The sequence below is a fragment of the Octopus sinensis genome, linkage group LG2 (genome assembly GCF_006345805.1).
Source record: "Octopus sinensis linkage group LG2, ASM634580v1, whole genome shotgun sequence".
Classification (NCBI taxonomy): Eukaryota; Metazoa; Mollusca; class Cephalopoda; order Octopoda; family Octopodidae; genus Octopus; species Octopus sinensis.
In genome coordinates, this window is record NC_042998.1 from 52640909 (window position 1) to 52663226 (window position 22318).

Sequence of the window (22318 nt, forward strand, 5' to 3'; positions counted from 1 at the left end):
TCATTCAATAACTGCATTGATCACCAAAACAAAACTCATTAGCTAATTGTATTGATGACATTCCCTAGATAACTGTACCAGTTAGTATGACAATATTTACTACATACACTCTGAGTGCACGCACACGTGTGTGTGTGTGTGTGTGTGTGTGTGTGTGTGTGCATGTGCATGTTTGTGTGTGTGTATGTGTGTCTGTATGTGTGTGTGCGTGTGGTGTTGTAAAATTTATTAGATAATTGTATGTTGCGAAATCAATTACAAGAAAGCTGCAGTAAATGCAATATGACAGTCTTCAGATGATACCACTACCACCATCACCAACAAGCATCACCACCATCACTGCAATATGCACTGTGGTGATATTCCTAAGAGCCTTTTGATAACTGAGTCTCCTCCGCACAAGTCATCACCTATCATTCGCCCATAATGACTAGATGGCCCTCATTGTTTCGATAGATGAACACACACACACTATTAAACTACATTCCAAGGCGGGGAGCTGGCACAATTGTTACTGCACCAAGAAAAATTCTAAGTGGAATTTTATTTGGTTTTACGTTATGAGTTCTAATTCTGCTGAGGTCCACTTTGCATTTCATCCTTCTGGGGTTGATGTAATAAGTACTGGTTTTGGCACTGAGGATCGATGTAATTGACAAGCCCCACCCACCAATTTTCAGACCTTTTGCCTTTAATAGAAAGGATTATTATTATTATTATTATTATTATTATTATTATTATTATTATTATTATTATTATTATTGAGTGAGAGCAGTGCATGCCATCAAATTGACACTGGGGTACAAATATATGAAGCAGTCTGGGTTCAAATCCAGCTAAAATCCAGCTAAAAAGCAATCCAGGGAACAGGACTGGCAGAACTCTAAGGACATTGAGCAGCTTTGCTGTATTTGTCATGACTCCTTGTCCAGAGGAGGGTGTAAGACGACTACATCAACCCCACCAGTGCTCACTTAGTACTTAACTTATCAATTTTGAGACGTTGAAAGGACAAGTCGACCTTGACAGAATTTGAACTCAGAACGTAAAGGACTGGAAGAAATGCCTGTAAGCATTTTGTAAGATGTGCTAACAATTCAGCCAGGCAACAGTAATAATAATTTCAAGGTCCTGCACAAGGCCAGCTATTTAGGCGGAGGGATAACTTGATAACATCAACCCCAGTGCTCAACTGGTACTTATTTTATTGATGCTGAAAGGATGAAAGGCATAGCTGACCTTAGCGGAATTTGAACTTAAAACAAAGATGGACGAAATTATGTTAAGCATTTTCCCCAGCTTGTTAACATTTCTGCTAGCTCACCACCTTAAAGAAAACAGCAATAATCCTTTCTACTAAAGGTACAAAGCCTGAAGTTTGTGGGGAGTGGGATAGTCAATCATATCTACCACCCATACTTGACTGGTACTTAATTTATCGACCCCAAAAGGTTAAAAGGCAAAGTTGACCTCGGTGGAATTTGAACTCAGAATGTAAAGACTGTTGAAATGCCACTAAGCATTTTGCCCAGCGTGCTAACGATTCTACTAGATTACTGCATTAAAGATAATAGTAATAATAATGTAAGTTAAAACCGCAACAACAACAAAAATTATGAGAGCTTAATCATTGACACAACAACATTCAAGTAATCTCAACTGCAATCACACGAATAGCAGAAAAGATAATAACAACAACAAACAGACACTGTGATGAAATCAAGTGAAAACAACAAAATTACCAACAATGAACACAAAACCACCAACAAGAAAAAGAGATGAAGGGAGCAAAAATAAGACAACAATAACAACAACGACAGCTGAGACAACAAAAATATAAATAACAACAAAAGCTACAACTACACCAAAACAAAAAAAAAACAAAAAAAACTATATATTAAATTTCAAAAATCAAATCAGTTTCCTAAATTCTGATGAGTTATCTTCCTTTGTAATCTCCCAAAGCCTAACACCTATCCATACTATGTAGAAACCATTCCCCTGATGTTGATGCGGCCAACACCTATGCATACGGTAGACACAGCAGAAACGATGACGTGTCAGTGTCTTGAGGCCATTTATCACTGCTAAGTGATGCCGTTTGTTCAGTATCTCAGGAGTTTAATGCAAGAAACCATTGCTAGATTTCTGTTTTTTTTTTCTTATTTTTAATGAATAATGGGTGCTGAGATGGTGAAGATATCTGACAGCCATTTCTAATAATATATACAGATTATGGGTATATATGTGTCTGTATGTATACGGGTGTGCATGTGTGTGCATGTATACGGGTGTGCATGTGAGTGTGTATGCACATGTGAGCATATATATATATATATATATACATATATATATATATACATATATATATATACATATATATATATATACATATATATATACATATATATATATACATATATATATACATATATATATATATATATACATATATATATATACATATATATATATCTGTGTATATATATATGTGTGTGTGTGTGTGTGTGTGTGTGTGTGTATGTGTGTGCATGTGTATTAGTTGCATGTACATTTGTTTTTATGTTTATGTGTATGCATCGCTATATGTATTTATGCATGTGTATGTGTGTGTATATATATATATATACATATACACACACACATGATGGTATGTATATATGTGAATGTGCGTATGTACATGTAATTAGATATATATATATATATATATATATATATATATATTATATATATGTGTATATATAATATATATATTTACATACACACAATCACATAAACATTATTAATCTTTTATTGATTTAATAATTTTGTTTTGTATTTCATATTCTTGCCTTTTGTTTTTATTTTTTTCTCTTTCTTATATGTTTCTTTTAAATGTCCATCTTCATTTTCATCACTATTGCCATCACCCATACCCCCACCACCACCACCACCACCATCAACGTCCTTAAATATTTTCATCATTATCCTCTTACCCTATCACCATTAAAAAAAAAAAGAAGGAAAAGACATAGGATGATATATACCTTCTCTGGTAAAAAAAAAAATTTTTTTAAATTAGGGGTTGATTATGACGGGTATTTTTTAAAAAATTTGCTCAATCAGAAGACCACCTTGGGCTAAATTCCATTTTCATCCCTCATCAAAATCACCATTATCAATGCTACCCTCATTATCAATGCTACCCTCATTATCAATGCTACCCTCATTATCAATGCTACCACCTCCATCACCATCATCACTACCACTGCTACCATGAATATTAGTCACAGCAATCACTACTGCGGCCCATCTCTATTATAGTCACCACCACCACCACTACCACCAGCACCAGCATCACCACCACTATTGTTGTTGTTATCGTCATCATTGTCACCGTCCTCATCATCACCATCTCTACCACTGCTACTATCAGATAACCAATTCTTTTGCCAAAGCCAGACCACCACAATCACCAGTACCACCATTAACCAGTCATCATCATCACCATCATCACCGTCATCATCATCATCATCATAAATATCAATTCTTTTCCTTTGTCTGCTTGGTGGAAATAAAATGTGTTGTCCATATGAGCAATGAATTATATGTCTATAGAATATGGCTATTTTGATTTTTTTTTTCCTCTCTTATTCTTTTGATGGATGTAATATAGTTATATGGCATGAAGTTCATTAACTTATTGGTGGGGTTTATATATTTTAACATGGTGTATTTTTTAACATGGTGAACTGTTCTGTGATGACTGTAAAAATAAAGAACAGAAAAACACCATCTTTGTTCTGCAAATCATCCACATTATGCTCATGGTGTCCCTCTAGCTCCTTGCTGTCATGATGATGTTGCAGCTGATGATGTCAACAGCAATGATATTCATAATCATCCTCATTGTCATCACTGTTATGATCATGAAATTCATCATCATGAAAATCATTATCATCATCATCATCATGAAAATTGTCATCATCCTAATGAGCAATGGTATTCATCACCATCATAATCATATGTTATCACTATCATCATCACCATTATTATCACCATCTTCACTGTTATATTCAACCTTGTTCACCATTAACATTCTGTGATGCAGCAGAGCAAGAATCACTGCCATCTAAACTAGGGGCTCTCAACCATTTTTTTTTTTATCTATGGACCCATTTGATTACTGTTTTAATCTGATGGACCCCACTAGCTCTTTGATGTTTAAAAAAACTTCTTTCAAAATTCCTATTTTGTTTTCTACACATTATGTAAAATGTTACAGAAAGAAACCTCACTATTCCTTGTAATACACTATTCCTTGCAATACATACCAATGCATAATAATACCAAAGCAAAATTTTTCCAGGGGCCCTTAAAATACTATTGTGGTTCTCTGGTTTATTATTTTGTTGTGTAGGCCCCTAAAAATCTTGTATGAACCCCAGTTGAAGACCGTTGAACCCCCCCCCCCCCCCCCCCCCCAGTTGACAGTTGAAACCCTATTTGAAGACAGCTGAGCCCCCGGTTGAAACCCTGGTCGAAGACAGTTACTATCTAGACCAGTGGGTCTGAACCATCTCTTGCCTGTGAACCCTTTTGATTCCTATTTTACTCTTGTGGACCCTCATAACCCTTGATGTTTTAAAAAGATCCCATTATATTTTCATAATTAGATATTATTAGCAATTGTATAAAAAAAAAATTGAAATATTATGTGTAGTATAGAAGTATAACTGATTTATTCTTTTATTCTTTTACTTGTTTCAGTCAATTGACTGTAGCCATACTGTAGCACCACCTTTTAGTTGAAGAAATCGATCCTTGGACTTATTCTTTGTATGCCTGGTGCTTATTCTATCTGTCTCTTCTGCCGAACCACTAAGTTATGGGGATGTAAACGCACCAACATTGGTTGTCAAGTGATGGTGGTGGTGGCACAAACACAAACATAAACACACACATAAATATATACATATATATATATATACACACACATACGACAGGCTTCTTTCAGTTTCCATCTACCAAATCCACTCACAAGGCTTTGCTCAACTTGAGGCTAGAGTAGAAGACAGTTATCCAAGGTGCTACACAATGGGACTGAACAGCCATGCCTGTACCTATGTTACATATAATTTTTAACAACAAAATCTTGTATGGACACCAAGGGTCATATAATCCCTGATTGAGAACCACAGTCATTTGACTGTGGCCATGCTGGAGCACTGCCTTTAGTCGAGCAAATCGACCCCAGAACTTATTCTTTGTAAGCATAGTACTTATTCTATCAGACTCTTATGCCGAACCGCTAAGTTACGGGGATGTAAACACACCAGCATTGGTTGTCAAGTGATGTTGGGGGACAAACACAGACATACAAACACACACACACATATATGACGGGCTTATTTCAGTTTCCGTCTACCAAATCCACTCACAAGGCTTTGGTCGGCCCAAGGCTATAGTAGAAGACACTTGCCCAAGGTGCCTCGCAGTGGGACTGAACCCGGAACCATGTGGTTTGTAAGCAAGCTACTTATCACACAGCCACTCCTATGCTGTACAGGTATTTTAAAAGAAGATGCCAAATTAATAGACATGGTAAGGTAGTGGTTGTAAACTGCAGTGACTGAGAAGAAATATTTAAAAAGCCATGAGAATCCAATAAAAATGTAGTGTGCATGATGTAAGAGAACCTTGTTTAAGGTGATGGCTTCTTTTTCAAAGAAAATAAGATTAAAGACATGAAAAAAAAGAAAGATGAAGGAAACAGTTCATGTAAATGATGACAAGTTGTTTAAGTTGTTCTTGGAAAGAGAACGAAAGTACGAAAAAAAAAAGAAAAAATGAGAATTAACTGTGGAGTGTACTTTATCTCTTTATCAAATATGTAATGTTGAGTAAACTATATCATACACGCATAAGTGTGTGTGTGTGCAAATGTGTGTTTGAGAGTGCATGCATGTAAGGATAGGAGAGTATAGCATATAAGGGAAAATGAGAATGAAAATGAGTTATTGCAAGTGCATGTGTTTGTGTGTGTGTTTGTGTGTGTGTTTGTGTGTGTGTGTGTGTCTTTTTATAGTTAGATAACTATAGATCGATTGACAGACAGACAGATAGATAGAGAGAGAGATAAATTGATAAGTAGACAGAAATAGACAGATAGACAAGCAAACTGATTGATAGATCAATAGATAGACAGATCAGGAGACAGACAGAGATGAATAGGCAGATAGATAGATAGACAGACAGACAGACAGGCAGACAGACATACAGACAGATAGACAGACAGACAGACAGACAAACAGATATACAGACAGACAGGCAGGCAGACAGGCTGGCAGATAGACAGACAGATAGATAGAGAGACAGATAGATAGATAGATAGATAGATAGATAGATAGATAGATAGATAGATAGATAGATAGACAGACAGATAGATAGACAGACAGACAGACAGACAGACAGACAGACAGATAGATAGATAGATAGATAGATAGATAGATAGATAGATAGATAGATAGATAGATAGATATGCTATCAAGTTAAATGGCCATAGTCAGGAAATAAAACACCTTTAAAGAGAAATAGAATAGTATAATTGTACACATGTGCAAATATATAATACACATATATAGACAGGTTTAATACTTAAATGATAGACAAGGGGATTATCTCACATTGATGTCACAAATATGTTGATGTACTACTAAAACAGATACAAAAATAAAATGAAATAAAAGCAACAGCTATGCCTGATAGGCAAAGATATTTATTTCAATTGCTATTTTAAGATATTCTTAAAATGTAAAACGTGACATAGGAATTGATATATTCTGGTGAGACACAAATTTTTCTGAGATAAATAACATTGATCTCTTACTAGAATAAAGAATGCATTATACATCACACCTAATACACTACAACAACCCATCCTACCTATTCACATTTTTACACACATACACACAAACACACATACACACACACACACACACACACACACACGAGGCAGTGGGGGCTGAAAAGTTCTTGTTTTGGGGTAAAAGAAAATACAGAAGAATCAGTCGATTATGATTTTATGCAACATATCACCGCTCACATTCACACACTTACTGAAATGGTCCCCGTGAAAGAACTCAGAAAGTTGGGCCTCTAGCCAGGTCTTTCATGAGACCCTTAAAGCCAGGAATTTTGCAGCATAACTTGCTGCCTCATTTCCATCGGCTGCTTGTTCAACTACATGTGTCTCACCACCGAAAAGGTAATTTTTTCCACGCTGTTGATATTGTTTTTGTGTCTCTCTGTTTGTCTCAAAGCCGTATAAATAATTGCGTCTCAATTATTAATAATTGTGTATTAAATTTGAAGGCACTAGAAGACATCACCTCAACTCATGGTATCAGAGCAAGTGTAATTCTTGCCAGTACAGCCAAATTCAAAGGGTGAATGGAAGTAAGTCACCTTTCCCCTTCTGCCAGTGTGTTGCCAAAATAAGATGCTACAGTTTTTTACTGGGAAGAAATACAATTATCAATAATAAAGGGTGAAATCAATTAATTAATTTAGAAATAATCATTAATTTCACCAAGTAGAGTTCGGCATGTAAAAGACCCATTCAAGGAAGGTTTAAGTAATACTAATTACTAATTATATACTAATTATATAAATTCAGTTTTACAAGAATATAGGGTTATTTTAAAATCGGCCATATTTTCTGAACAACATAGTATTTTCCTTTGACTAGACAGGTTTTCTAAAAAGATTGGAGAAGACTTGCATGATGGTGAAATTAGCTTACAACACAATCATGTGATGTCAAGGCAAGAGGATACATGTACATGCATATAACAATTCTATTATTTCTTTATATGCTTCAGCCCAAAGGCTGTGGCCAAGGTCGAGCACCAAAGTTCTTTCAGTTTCCATTTTCCAGATCCACTCACAAGACTTTGGTTGCCTTAGGGCTATAGTAGAAAACATTTGCCCCAGTTTCCATGAAGTGGGATTGAACTAGAAACCATGTGGTTAGGAGGCAAACTTCATAGCACACAGTCATGCCTGTACTCTCTGTGCTGGTGGCACATAAAAAGCACTATTCGAATGTGGCCGATGCCAGTGCCGCCTTGACTGGCTTCTGTGCTGGTGGAACGTAAAAAGCTCCAACTAATTGTGGCCGTTGCCAGCCCCGCCTGGCACCTGTGCCGGTGGCAAGTTAAAAGCACCCACTACACTCACAGAGTGGTTGGTGTTAGGAAGGGCATCCAGCTGTAGAAACACTGCCAGATCAGACTGGAGCCTGGTGCAGCCTCCTGGTCAAACCGTCCAACCCATGCTAGCATGGAAAACGGATGTTAAACGATGACGACAATGATGATGATGATTTATACACGCACACAGTTCCAAATATATATATATGGAAAATGTAAACAAAAAATGCATGCATATACAATGACACACACACACAAGCACACATTAATCAAAATATAGAATGACATATTGAAACAGTAGAGCCATTGAAAATATTCTGTTACATACCAACTTTATAAATTTTCACAATAAACTAAACGAAATGTAAACAGATGAAAATGGTTTATGTGACAAGAAAACGCAACCACCGACCCCCCAAACTCCTATGAGCTTGCTTGTCGTAGAACAAGCTTGACTGTCTCAAAATGAAATTCTGACAAATGTTTCACGTTAGTGGACTGCTGCATATCAAGACAATGAAAAATAATTTGCTTCATGTCCTTCTCTTCGTGGCAACTATTGATTACATTAGTTCAATTGAGAGATGTATTATCAGAGCCATTGATAGAAAGGTGACAGAAGAATAAAAAAAAAATTAAAAAAACTTAAACAAAAAACATACACACGCACACACATATATATACATACACATACATATATACTCATATCTACACACACACACACACATATATATGTACATAAATATACACACACATATATACACATACACATATATACACACACATATACACACGTATAAATATACACACACACATATACACACGTACACATATATATGTATATAAATACACCACACACACACACATATATATATATATATATATATATATATATCTATATATATATATATATATACATATGAATCTGTAAATAGATTACTAGAGAAAGAAAAATTAAACGCTATCAAAGGAATAGGAAAGAAAAATCTATAAGCAAGAGAGGACCGATGTTAGAAAGTAAGGAACAGTGATACGATGAAAGAAGAAATCAGAAAGAAGAGTAGGGAGGCTGGAAAATACGATGGTTTGTGTGGAATGGCGAATTGGGGAGAGACTGAGAAGTGAAAGCTTAAATGATCAGTTAAAGAAATAAAACAAAAATATACTAAAAATAATTTCGAAGAAAACAGCAAATGATAAGAGAATGTTGGGTGCTTGTGGATGTGTATACGTGTATGTATATATATATATATATGCGTGTGTGTGTGTGGTGTAAATGTGTCTGTTTATGTGTGTGTGAGCATATGTGCATGACTACATGTATATGTTTACATATTCATGTGCGTGTGTGTTTGTGTGCATTGGTGTGTGTGTGTATATATATGTATATATATATATATATAATATGTGTATCTCTATACAAGTCTGTATGTGCCTGTCTGTCTATGTGTGTAAGCATATGTGCATGGTTGTTTGTGCGTTTATGTTTATTCATGTACATGTGTGCATATGAACACATGTGTCTAACTACATATGTATTTGTGCGTTTGTGTATATTTACAAGTGTGTGTCTGCGCTTGTACTGGCTTGTGTATGTATGTCACTGATGCAAAAGATTCCAATCTCCATTTTTATCTAGCAACAACATACTGTAACCTTATTTTAAACATATTGAAAGATGCTTTTATATTTATGTAAGTTTGTTTATTCAGTATAAAACTAAGAATGTTATTATATTTATTTACAGCAACAATAGAAGAAAATAACACAAAAGTGAAGACACAGAATTGTTTACTCGAAATCTAGTGCTATTTGAAGGTTAACAAACACCGAATTGTATAGAAATCTGTGAAAATATACACTATAGATAAAATTATTATCTCACTTGTCATGTTCATAAAGTTGGAAGGAAATTGATAAATGAAAATTAGAGACAGAAATATCAAAGTTTCTGTAGGTGTGTGGGAGTCTGTTTACTAATTGTGCCAATGTATATCTTAGGAAGAAGGTTTTGAAAGTACAGATTGAAGGAAATAGCATGGACTAGAAAGTAAATAATAAGATTAACCCATTAGCAGCTCAAATATTCTACCTGTTTTATTCCCGAACTGGCCAGATCTGGCCTCCCACACCTACCCTACAATGTCATTCTAAAAATAAACAAGCATATCAATGAAATCTGAAGGCTAAGACCCATCAAGCCAAGTGAGATTGTAGTCATGACAGATACCAGTGTTGTGTAACTGGCACATAAAAAGCACCCTTAAATGCAATGAATAAAAGAAGGAAAAACTACATAAGGATGCATTTTCTGTTGAAGCAGACAATCTTATACCTTACTCCTTTGACTCTTGAACTATATGCAATAAAAAACCTGAAAATTTTCTCTACAAGTACTAGGTTTCGTAATTTCTGATAGTCTGTCTTGGCATCACAGAACCATGTGGTCTTGGGTTCATCCCTACTGTGAAGCACCTTGGTCAAAGGTCTTCTACTATAGCTCCAGGCCACCTCAAGTATTGTGAGTGGATTTAGCAGACAGAAACTGAAAGCAACCTGTTGTGTGTGTTTGTGTATATATATATGTTTGTATACACACACACATGTATGTATATATCTATGCATGTGTTTGTGTTTGTTTGTCCCCATTACTTAGCAGTTTGGCAAAAGAGACTGATTGAATAAGTACCAGGTGATGAGGTTGATTCATTCAACCAAACCTTTCAAGGCAGTGCCTTGGTCTGGCTACAATCCAGTGACTAAAACAAAGTCAATGATAAAAGAAAAGTATCTTAGCTAAAACAGTGTTCTAAAACCTAACCCTTCCCTTTGGAGTTCACTGACTCATTGACTTCTCTCTTTGAACTAGGTTGGGTGTAAATTATGACCCACCCACCTACAACTGTCATTACCTCTACTATGTCTCTCCTCTTTCAGGTCTATGTTCATTACTTTGCTCAATCCTTCATCTTCCATAGTCAGAATAATCTTTTCTACTCTAGGCACAAGGCTTGAAATTTTGGGGGAGGAGGCCAGTCGACTAGATCGACCTCAGTACGCAACTGGTACTTAGTTTATCAACCCTCAAAAGGATGGAAAGCAAAGTCGACTTTGACAGAATTTGAACTCAGAACATAAAGGTAGATGAAATATAGCTAATTACTCTGTTTCCAGGCTGTGATTATGCTGGGACAGTACCACCACACACACATACATACAATGAGAAAAACCCTGTCAGACAAGCAGAGTTTATCTAAGAATTGACAAATTATATATGAAGCTAGTGTATGCACTTCAGATCTTGCCAAACTTTTAGCGTTCTTCTGTTGTTAGACTTTTAGAAAGAACTGAATTTCTGCTAAAGTTTGTTTCATTAATTAACAAAAAGTAAATAAATAAATAAATAATAATAATAACAACAACAACATTTGTTCATTTAAATCTTTCCATAATGCTTTTAATTTTGCATCTTTTGCAAAAGATTTGCATAACAATATGTAACAATAAACATAAATTAAAGTTCTGTAAATTATAAGTTCATCACACACAGACACAAACACATGTAAAGTAGCTCTTACACACACACACATACACACACACACACACTAAGAAAATGATTAGGTAGTCACATTCTGAACATCATTTTCACAGAAACTCCCCGAGGAGACTTCATTATTTCAGTAATTGCAAACATTTGTTTGTATAAATTGATTTCAAACAAACATAACAATAACTATAACAAATAAAAGCAAGCAGTGTAATTTAATTAAAAAAGAAAAGAAAAGGAAGAACTTACAGAAGAGACTATTTGAAAAAACAAAAGCGCAATATATATATATAATATATATATATATATATGTACATGTTAACCATTTGAAACCAAAATAGAAGTAATAGAAAACACATGATAATTATATCAATGTCTATAAAACAGACCTAGAGCCAATGAGGAAAACTCTTCATCGTCATGTGACTAGCTAGAAACAATAGCTAAATCTCTTTTATAAAGCACCCTAAAGAGAAGTTGGACACTGTAGTCCTGGATGTACAAAATAAGATGAGCTAGTCATTATGGAATACATGTCTGCTCCATGATGGCTGACCTGAGACTGAAGAAGAAGAATAGTAGCAGCATCAATGAAATGGATGTAATCTAAGTTATGTACCAACTTTTTATAAGCATATATTTACAGAATAGATTTAAACAAAAACATTTATTCATAATTCTTTCCTGTGTTAATATTTATCTAGTCTAGGGCGGTGAGCTGGCAGAAATGTTAGCACACCGAGCGAAATGCTTAGCAGTATTTCATCTGCCATTACGTTCTGAGTTCAAATTCCACCGAGGTCGACTTTGTCTTTCATCCTTTCGGGGTCGATAAATTAAATGCCAGTTACGCACTGGGGTTGATATAATCGGCGTAATCCGTTTGTCTGTCCTTGTTTGTATCCACTGTGTTTAGCCCCTTCTGGGTAGTAAAGAAATAGGTATTTCATCTGTCGTTACGTTCTGAGTTCAAATTCCACCGAGGTCGACTTTGCCTTTCATCCTTTTGGTACCAGTTACGCACTGGGGTCAATGTAATCGACTTAATCCCTTTTTCTGTCCTTGTTTGTCTCCTCTATGTTTAGCCCCTTGTGGGCAATAAAGAAATAAGAATCATTAGCACAGGTGAAATGCTTAGCGGTATTTCATCTGCCATTACATTCTGAGTTCAGATTCTGCTGAGGTTGACTTTGCCTTTCACCCTTTCAGGGTCAATTAAATAGTTTTTAATTAAATAGTTTTACATTGACCCGTACTGGGGTCGATGTAATCAACTTAATCCCTATGTCTGTCCTTTTTTGTCCCCTCTATGTGTAATAAAGAAATAAATATTTATCTAGTCTAAGGCATTGAGCTGGCAGAATCATTAGCACACTTGGCAAAATGTTTAGCAGCATTCTGTCTGTCTTTATGTTCTGAGTTCAAATTCCACTGAAATCAGCTTTGCCTTTCATTTTTTCGGGGTCGATGAAATAAGTAACAGTTGATCACTAGGGATGATGTAATTGACTTATCCCTTCCTCTGAAATTGCTGGTCTTGTGCCAAAATTTGAAACTAATATATAAAACTGTTAAGGTGGTAAGCTGGCAGAATCATTAGCATGCTGGATAAATGCTTAGTGGCATTTCGTTTGTCTTTACATTCTGAGTTCAAATTCTATTGAGGTCGACTTTGTCCATCGTTTCAGGGTTGATAAAATAAGTATGAGATGATCACTAGGGTCAATGTAATAAACTTACCCCATTCCCCTAAACTTGCCGGCCTGTGCCAAAATTTGAAACCAATATTGTTCCAGTCTATAGGCGTAGGAGTGGCTGTGTGGTAAGTAGTTTGCTAATGAACCACATGGTTCCGGGTTTAGTCCCACTGCGTGGCACCTTGGGCAAGTGTCTTCTACTATAGCCTCGGGCTGACCAAAGCCTTGTGAGTGGATTTGGTGAATGGAAACTAAAAGAAGCCCGTCGTAGATATGTATATGTGTGTGTGTGTGTGTGTTTGTGTGTCTATGTTTGTTTGTGCCCCAACATTGCTTGACAACCTATGTTGGTGTGTTTACGTCCCTGTAACTTAGCGGTTCAGCAAAAAACACTGATAGAATAAGTACTAGGCTTACAAAGAATAAGTCCTGAGGTGGATTTGCTTGACTAAAGGCGGTGCTCCAGCATGGCCACAATCAAATGACTGAAATAGGTAAAAGAGTAAAAGAGTCTAAAATAAAACTAGTGTAAATATGAAAAATAAAAAAAAAATCTAAAGTGGACTATATCAAAAGCACAAATGGTGTCAGTGTCACTGTCAAGTGTCATAGCCATGAAGAGCCGTTGGCATGTCACATTTGCAAGAATTTAGACTAATAGTCTGCGTGCTGCTACTCTGCAGGAGTTGCAGTTCATTTTCATCTAAGCAGATTGGAGCAGTTGTGAACTGAAGTGACTTGTCCAAGGTCACAATATTCTACCTGATCTGGATATCGAACTCATGACATCATCCTCATGAGCCAAACAGCCAAATCACTTGAAAATGTCATACCTTCATTAAAACTAGGGTTGTGGAATCAGAGTCAGAAACAATTAAGAAATAGCTGGAGTTGGAGTCAGTATAGTTTTACCAAATCTGAATCACAATATCTTTATTCTTTAATATAGATTAATTATAACATATAGGCCTACTCAAAGTACAAGCATATGCATATGCTTTATGAGATATGTAAACCACAGTCACTTAATTACATAAACAGGAGTCAGGGGTGCCAGGAGTAAAGGAGTCAGAGTTTTTTTGTTTCAACTCCACAGCCCTGAATAAAACATAATACTAAATAACAAACAATAATTCAGAAGCACGATCTTATTTTTTTTTTTTTTTTGTTTCATTCACTGGACTGCTTGTGGCCATGCTCTGGCACCACTTTGGAGGACTTAGCTGGACACATTGACCTCAGGACTTACTTTTTAAAGTCTTTTACTTGTTCTATCAGTCTCTGTAGAACTGCCTGCTAATAGTGATGGGAAACAAACACAAGCACAAAGACACCCCTTTCTCTCGCTCCCCCTCTGTCTCTGTCTCTCTCTCTCTCTCTCTCTCTCTATATATATATATATATATATATATATAATATATATATATATATATACACACACACACACACACACACACACACACACACATATATATATATATATATATATACAGGATGTGAGGGGTTAAGAGTCAACATTTTATACTTTCAATTTCACACATGTGCATTCTTTGTTTTTGATTTTGTCGACTACACAGTATAGTAGGGTCAGTTGGGTACCATCTGTGAGAAAAACAGCACCATGACACAATTCACTCTGCCAGAAATTTGGAAACAACATGCTGTACTGCTTGGCATTTGAACCAGGAGCTCCAATAAGAACATTTCAGAGTGTTTGGATGTCAATCTGAGGACAATGAGTTACAGGAATGTAAACACACCAACACCAGTTGTCAGGCACTAGACAGGGGACAAACACAGACACACAGATAAAAACAGACACACACAAACACACACACATATACATATACACACAATGGGCTTCTTTCAGTTTCTCTCTCTAAATCCAATTACAAGGCTTAAGTCAGCTCATGTCTTGTCTATAGTGGAAGACACTTACCCAAGGTGCCATGCAGTGGGACTGAACCTGGAAACATGTGGTTGGGAAGCAAGCTTTTTACCACACATCCATGCCTGTGCTTTTGTAAACTTTTCTAAGATATATGACAATGCTAATTGCTAAAATTTAGGAGAACTGTGGTGGTTATTCTTATTTTCTTAAATTTTGAGTAAACACACATTTTGAGTATCCCACCCATTTAAACAAGTGTTTTCAAATGACATCAGTCTCCGTAGTATGGGTGGGTCTCCTTAGGTGACAGGTAATTAATGCAACTTATCTAACTGATTAACTTATAAAAACAGAACATAGCTGCCAACATGGGAGCCTCTACATAGTCCCTTAACCTGCAAGAAATAGCAGTCAAATCTTCCTCAGATTACACACTTTATCACCTTAGAAAAGGAAGGTTGCACTGACTAATGTAGTACCAAATGGAGGTAAAAAATGAAATGGTCATGGTTATTATATATGCTTGACCAATCAGACTTGGTGCTACATAACAACCACAACACAAAAATAAAATAAAATAAAATGAAATTTCCTATCATTCAGGTTATGAGTAAAAGAATCTTTAACAGTGGACATTTATATATAATTTGCACTAAAACAGGAATACTGTTCTTGTAACACTTTCAGTATAAAAAAAAAAGTGAGGAAGCTGGACAAAAATTCTATTTGTAAGAACAGCTGTATGATGATTATAATAATTACTAGATTACCTGAAGGTGGCAAGTGGCAGAATCATTAACATCCCAGGCAGAATGCTTTGAGGTATTTCGCCCATCTTTAAGTTCTGAGTTCAAATATTACCGAGGTTAATTTTTGCCTTTCATTCTTTCAAAGGTCTATAAAATAAGTTCCAATTGAGTACTGGAGTCGATGTAATCAAATATCCCCTCCCATCGAAATTGCTGGTCTTGTGTCAAAATGAGAAACCAATAATTTCTAGCTTACTCAGTTCCTTGACACTGAGGAAATGACAAAGGACTGGGAGTTGTGATGATTTACTGTACTTTGAGAGGATGTGTCAAGCTTAATAAAACCACTGTCATCCATACATACAGGCTTATACTTTATATGTGCTGGTGCCATATAAAATTCACTCACGCCAGTAGCATATGAAGAGCACCCGGTACCTTCTTATTTCTTTATTGCCCACAAGGGGCAAAACATAGAGGGGACAAACAAGGACAGACAAAGGGGTTAAGTCGATTACATCGACCCCAGTGCATAACTGGTACTTAATTTATCTACCCCGAGAGGATGAAAGGCAAAGTTGACCTAGGCGGAATTTGAACTCAGAACGTAACTGCAGACGAAATACCACCAAGCATTTCGCCCTGCGTGCTAACGATTCTGCCAGCTCACACCCAGCACCTTCTGTAAGGTGGCCGGCATTAGGAAGGGCATCCAGTTATAGAAATCATGCCACAACAGACAATTGGAAACTAAACAGTTCCCAGCTTCATGTTAAACTGTCCAACCCATGCTAGGATGGAAAATGCATGTTAAATGATGATCATGATGGTGATGATGATGACTTACCAAATATCTTAGCAGCAAGTTTTTCCAATCTACAACAGTTAAACTTAATGTGTCTTACCTTATATATCAATGCATACTGTTGTTTTGTTTGCACAGCCCTTGGTCTTTCAAGTCTCATGGAGTAGACAAAATTAAGAACATCCACGGTTTGTGTTTTATCAAACATCTTCATGCCGGCATCAATAGCTATCAAAGTTCCCGTACGTCCAGTACCTGAACTGGAAAACACAAAGCAAAACTAATATTCTTTTGAGCATTTTTTTTTGTTTGTTTTATAGATACAAATTTTAATTTTTAATGTTTTCATGCAAATGAGTATGAGATAGAATTGCATTTTTGTTGGAGTCATTATTTAATACTTTACAGGTAAGGCAAACTAGAGCAAGCAGAATTATGTTCTGTGTTCCCAACACAACAGCAAATAAAATTTGAACTCATAACCACGTAGTCCTTAGTGTAGCACATTAAACTCACAGCTACTTTACCTCTTAGACAATATTATATAAGCTTATAAAAAGAAGAAAACTGAGATCATGGGTCCCTCGCAAGAATTGAATTGGCATAGTTTGATTCAAATTTTTCCCCAAGCCATAAATATTTTCCACATATATATAACTAATTTTATCTTTTACTTATTTCAGTCATTTGACTATGGGCATGCTGGGGTACTGGCTTGAAAGATTTTAGTCAAACTAATCAATCCCAGGATTTATTTTTTAAAGCATAGTACTTATTCTCACGGTCTATTTTGCTGAACCTCTAGGTTATGGGGACATAAACACACCAAAACTATTTGCCAAGTGGTGGGGGGAGACAAACACAGACATAAAGACATATACACACATAGATATATATATACACACACATAGATATACATACGTACATACATATGTATATATATATTATCCGAAGTGTACGGTATTATGTATCTGTCACGGCTGATCTTACCAAGCAGTTTCATGCCATGGGTATGATGGAGTGTTAGGTAACAATCTGATTATATATCCTATGCTTGTCAGAAGGTGGAGGCGCAATGGCCCAGTGGTTAGGGCAGCGGACTTGCGGTTGGAGGATCGCGGCTTCAATTCCCAGATCAGGCGTTGTGTGTGTTTAATGAGCGAAAACACCTAAAAGCTCCGAGAGGCTCCAGCAGGGGGTGGTGGCGACCCCTGTTGCACTCTTTCGCCCCAATTTTCTCTCACTCTCTCTTCCTGTTTCTTGAGTAATGCTGCAATGGACTGGCATTCTGTCCAGCTGGAGGGAACACATATGCCACAGAAACCAGGAAACCAGGCCCATGAGCCTGGCTAGGCTTGATAAGGGCAACATTTATCGTTATCGTATGCTTGTCAGAAGTAGCCGATATTGGCTACTTCTAACAAGTGTAGGTTTATATAACCAGATTGTTCCCTAACATTCTGTTGTACCCCTAGCATGAAACCGGCTGGTAAGGTGAACAAGATAGCCTTTACTTTGTTGCTCTTCCTGCTAGAAGTGGAAACCAGATATCCCTTAACTTGTATCCTGTTGTTTTAAAATGGGAAGATACACTGGATAATGTCCCAAATATACATGAACCAAAAAACAAACACAGGAACGTCATGGCTGGAAGGTCACTGACCACACGTCTGTTGGATCAGGGCTAAGCTAGGGTTAAACTCTAACAAGTCAAACTACATTTCTTTAATCCTAAACTTGTTTTGTACTGGACTTTGCTATGACATTCTCTACCATGTTCATGACGCCTCATTCTCTAGTGCATATCCATTACAGACATAACAATTAAGATAACACTTTCCTGTAAGAAAATTGCTTTCTTATATGTATTGTAATTTGTCACCACGGTGTTTTTATTGAAACTGTCAGTTCATCCTTCCATTTCCTTTCTCTGTGACTGACATTCTTATTGATAGTAGTGACACAACTATCTCTCTCTCTCTCTCTTGCTCTCCTTGATAGTTTAGTCTCTTTCTTTTTTCTTTTAAACATGTATTCATACCTAAGGAGTCATGATTTCTAGTTTATCTAATGCATTATCCTAAGTGGAAACTCTTCATTATCAAGACATGTTTGATCAACTGAATTCAATTTTATTACACAATACAAAGTACTTTTCACTTTCATTATTTATTTGAATCTTGGCTTACAAGATAATTTCTGTGTAAGCAAAACCAAGAAAATTCTCTTCACACCATCATCATATTTACCATTTATATTTAAGCAATAAGTTAACAGAATCCTTTCCTATATAACCTGTGATTCAATTCTTTTGTGTGAGGATGAATCTAACTTTAAACCAAACTTGGCAGAATACCAAACTACTCAAGAATTTCCAAGCATTTTGAAAAAGCAAAATAATGATAGTTTATAAGTGTTCTGGCCCCCACCCCATGCTTGTTGAATCTATTTCTGGGTTAACCCTTTAGTACATAAATTGGCCATATCCAGCCCAAATATTCTACATGTTTTACATTCAAATGGCCTCTCATACCTAACCTATACTAACATTCTAAATACAAACAATCACATCATCAAAACCTCCAAGCTACAAGATAAAGCATGATTAATTCAAAACAATTTGAATAAAAAAGCATTATATTTAACAGATTAATGTGAGAACTAAAGGGTTAAACTAGCCATATCTTGCTCAAATATTCTACCTGTTCAAACTGGCTTGATTTGGCCTCTCACACCTATCCTACAATGTCATTCTAAAAATAGACAATCACATCATTGAAATCCCAAAGCTATGAGATAATGCATGATTAATTCAACACAATGTGAATAAATAAATGTTACTTTCGACAATGTAATCTGGATGCTGAAGGGTTAAATACAGTCTATTCTATAAATAATAAAACGACTCAAAACAACTTTCAACAACTTCTGTGCTAGTTTCGAAAGTGATCTGGGAATCATTAATTTTCTCTAATTGATGAAATTCTCACCTTTCTTTTCTTTTATAATTATACATTTATCATTGTGGAAAATACAGGAACTGGCTAGAATTTGAGCTGTTTATTGAAAACCAACATTTCTTTTGAAATTTTTGGCACCCATTCGATTTCTACAGAAAACGATTTTTATTTATTTATTTTTTGTTCCTGATTCTGTTATTGAATATGACAAGTTGATGCTCACCTGCAGTGTACAACTAGAGGGGCTAATTTGTTCTCGTTGTTAAGTCTGACATCAAGGATAAATTTTAAAAATGAGATAGGTTCTGGAAACCCTTGTGCTGGCCATGAGGTATACCAATAGTGTTTCAATTTACGGACTAGATTGTTCTGTAAAATAAAAAGAAAACAGAAAATATTTACAATGATGTTCCTTTTATGGTTTTACAAAGGTATTTCATGAACGTTAGCAGAAATAGAGAGTTTTAATACAAACTTGTACATTTGATAATGTCATTGGATATCCAATAATCTCTTACCTCGTAAATTCTATTTAAAATGTTTACATAACAATTGTTATTATTGGTATATTTGAACAAGTGTCCTCATTTAGGTTGTTATAGTTACAATGTTTCAGAACTGAATTCTGTATTAAATCCACAGCAGTAGATTATTCTTATTTCATTGATCATACCAGGGATTTGTAATACTGATTTCAAATTTTGGTACAAGGCCAGTAGTTTCAAGGGTGGTGGTAAGTCAATTACATTGACCCCAGTGCTCAACTGATACTTATTTTATTGACTCTGAAAGGATGAAAGGCAAAGTCGACTTTGGCTGAATTTGAACTCAGAATGTGGAGATGGATGAAATGACGCTAAGCAATTTGCCAGCTGCATTAGGAATTTGTAACACTACTTATTCTCCTATTTGCAGTGACATCTTCTTGAACCAGTGAATATATGAACTGACTGACACAGGGATCAAATTGACATCCACCAGGTAAACTACAACATTTTATTAAGGCAGTGAGCTGACAATTCTTAACGCATTCGGCAGGATGCTTATCAGCTTTCAATTCGGCTCTTTGCCATCTGAGAATTTATTCATCACTCATATTCCTCATCCCATTGTCCTCCAGGATAATGAAGTAATGGAAATTGTGATGTTTAAACCTAACATTTCTATGATCATAGCCCTTAATTCTTTCTTTACCTGAAAATGAACAGAGGACACAACCAGAAAAACCAAAGGTCACAACCAAGATGAGGACACTACTCTCAGTACAGCAATGTATAAAAAGGATAATATTCATCTCACAAATTCACACTAAAGCGAAATTGTATCCACTTCCTTGATAATTTCTAGGGAAAGTTGTCATCGGGAAAGGAAAGTCATCAGCATTGTTTTAACAATCCATGTTTCTTGCTTGCATGGGTCGGACAGAATCTATTGAGACAGTTGGATGCTCTTCCTGTCCCTAACCCTTACCTTTTTTCAAGAGAGCTAATATGACATTTTTCCATGGAATATTAGAAATAATGAGTCATTTACAACTATCATGCAATGTCAAGACAAGAAAACACAAAATAAACACTCACACACACACACACACACACACACACACACACACACACACACACACACACACACACACACACACACACACACACATGTATTTGACAAAATAAATAGGAATGGCTTTTCTTAACATTTTTTTCCATTTCAATAATTGAATGTATATAAATCTTTAAGTGTTTACTATGGGCTTCTTTTAGTTTCCTTTTACTCATAAGCCTTTGGTTAGTCTGGGACAATTGAAAAAGACACTTGCATAAGGTGCCACACGGTGGGTCTGAACCTGGAACCATGTGGTTGGGAAGCAAGCTTCTTAATGCACATAGCTGCATTCACACCTCAAAGCCATAGTGTTGTTTTCTTTTTTTTCTGTCATTAGACTGTGGCCATACTGGGGCACTGCCTTGGAGAATTTTTAGTGGAATGAATTAACCCCAGTGCTTATATTTTTTTAAAACCTGATATTTACTCTATCGGTGTCTTTTGCTGAACTGCTAAGTTAAAGGGACATAAACATATCAACACCAGTTGCCAAGTGGTGGTGGGCAAACACAAACAAAAATACACACTGGCATATATCTATCTACACACACACACCACACACACACACATTACGATGAGCTTCTTTCAGTTTCTGTCTACCAATCCACTCATGAGGCTTTGGTCAGCCTGAAGCTGAGTAGAGGACACCACTTGCTCAGGGTGCCATGCAGTGAGACTGAACCCAGAACCATGTGGATGGAAAGCAAGCTTTTTACCACACAGTCATGTCTGCACCTGTTAAAAGAAATTCAGAAGGAACCAGAAATCTGTTTTTGCTTTGCTTAGAACTTAGTTGAACGTGTTCTGATTGTAGCAGGTGGAAACGTTTCCATTGGTTCAAAAAGATAATTTTGAACATAGCTTCATTTAAACTAATG

The 22318-nt window shown here is 36.0% G+C and overlaps 1 protein-coding gene across 2 annotated transcripts in view; it reads right to left on the bottom strand.

The window, feature by feature from the left end:
• Nucleotides 1-22318, bottom strand: part of LOC115222291 (signaling mucin MSB2) — a 311767-nt gene that overhangs the window by 28269 nt on the left and 261180 nt on the right. For both annotated transcript variants that reach the window (XM_036513302.1, XM_029792468.2), the window contains 2 exons: nucleotides 20065-20210; nucleotides 16982-17141 (listed from right to left, as the gene is read on the bottom strand). In XM_036513302.1, coding sequence (XP_036369195.1) covers nucleotides 16982-17141; nucleotides 20065-20210 — 306 coding nt within the window. The remainder of the gene's footprint in view (nucleotides 1-16981; nucleotides 17142-20064; nucleotides 20211-22318) is intronic.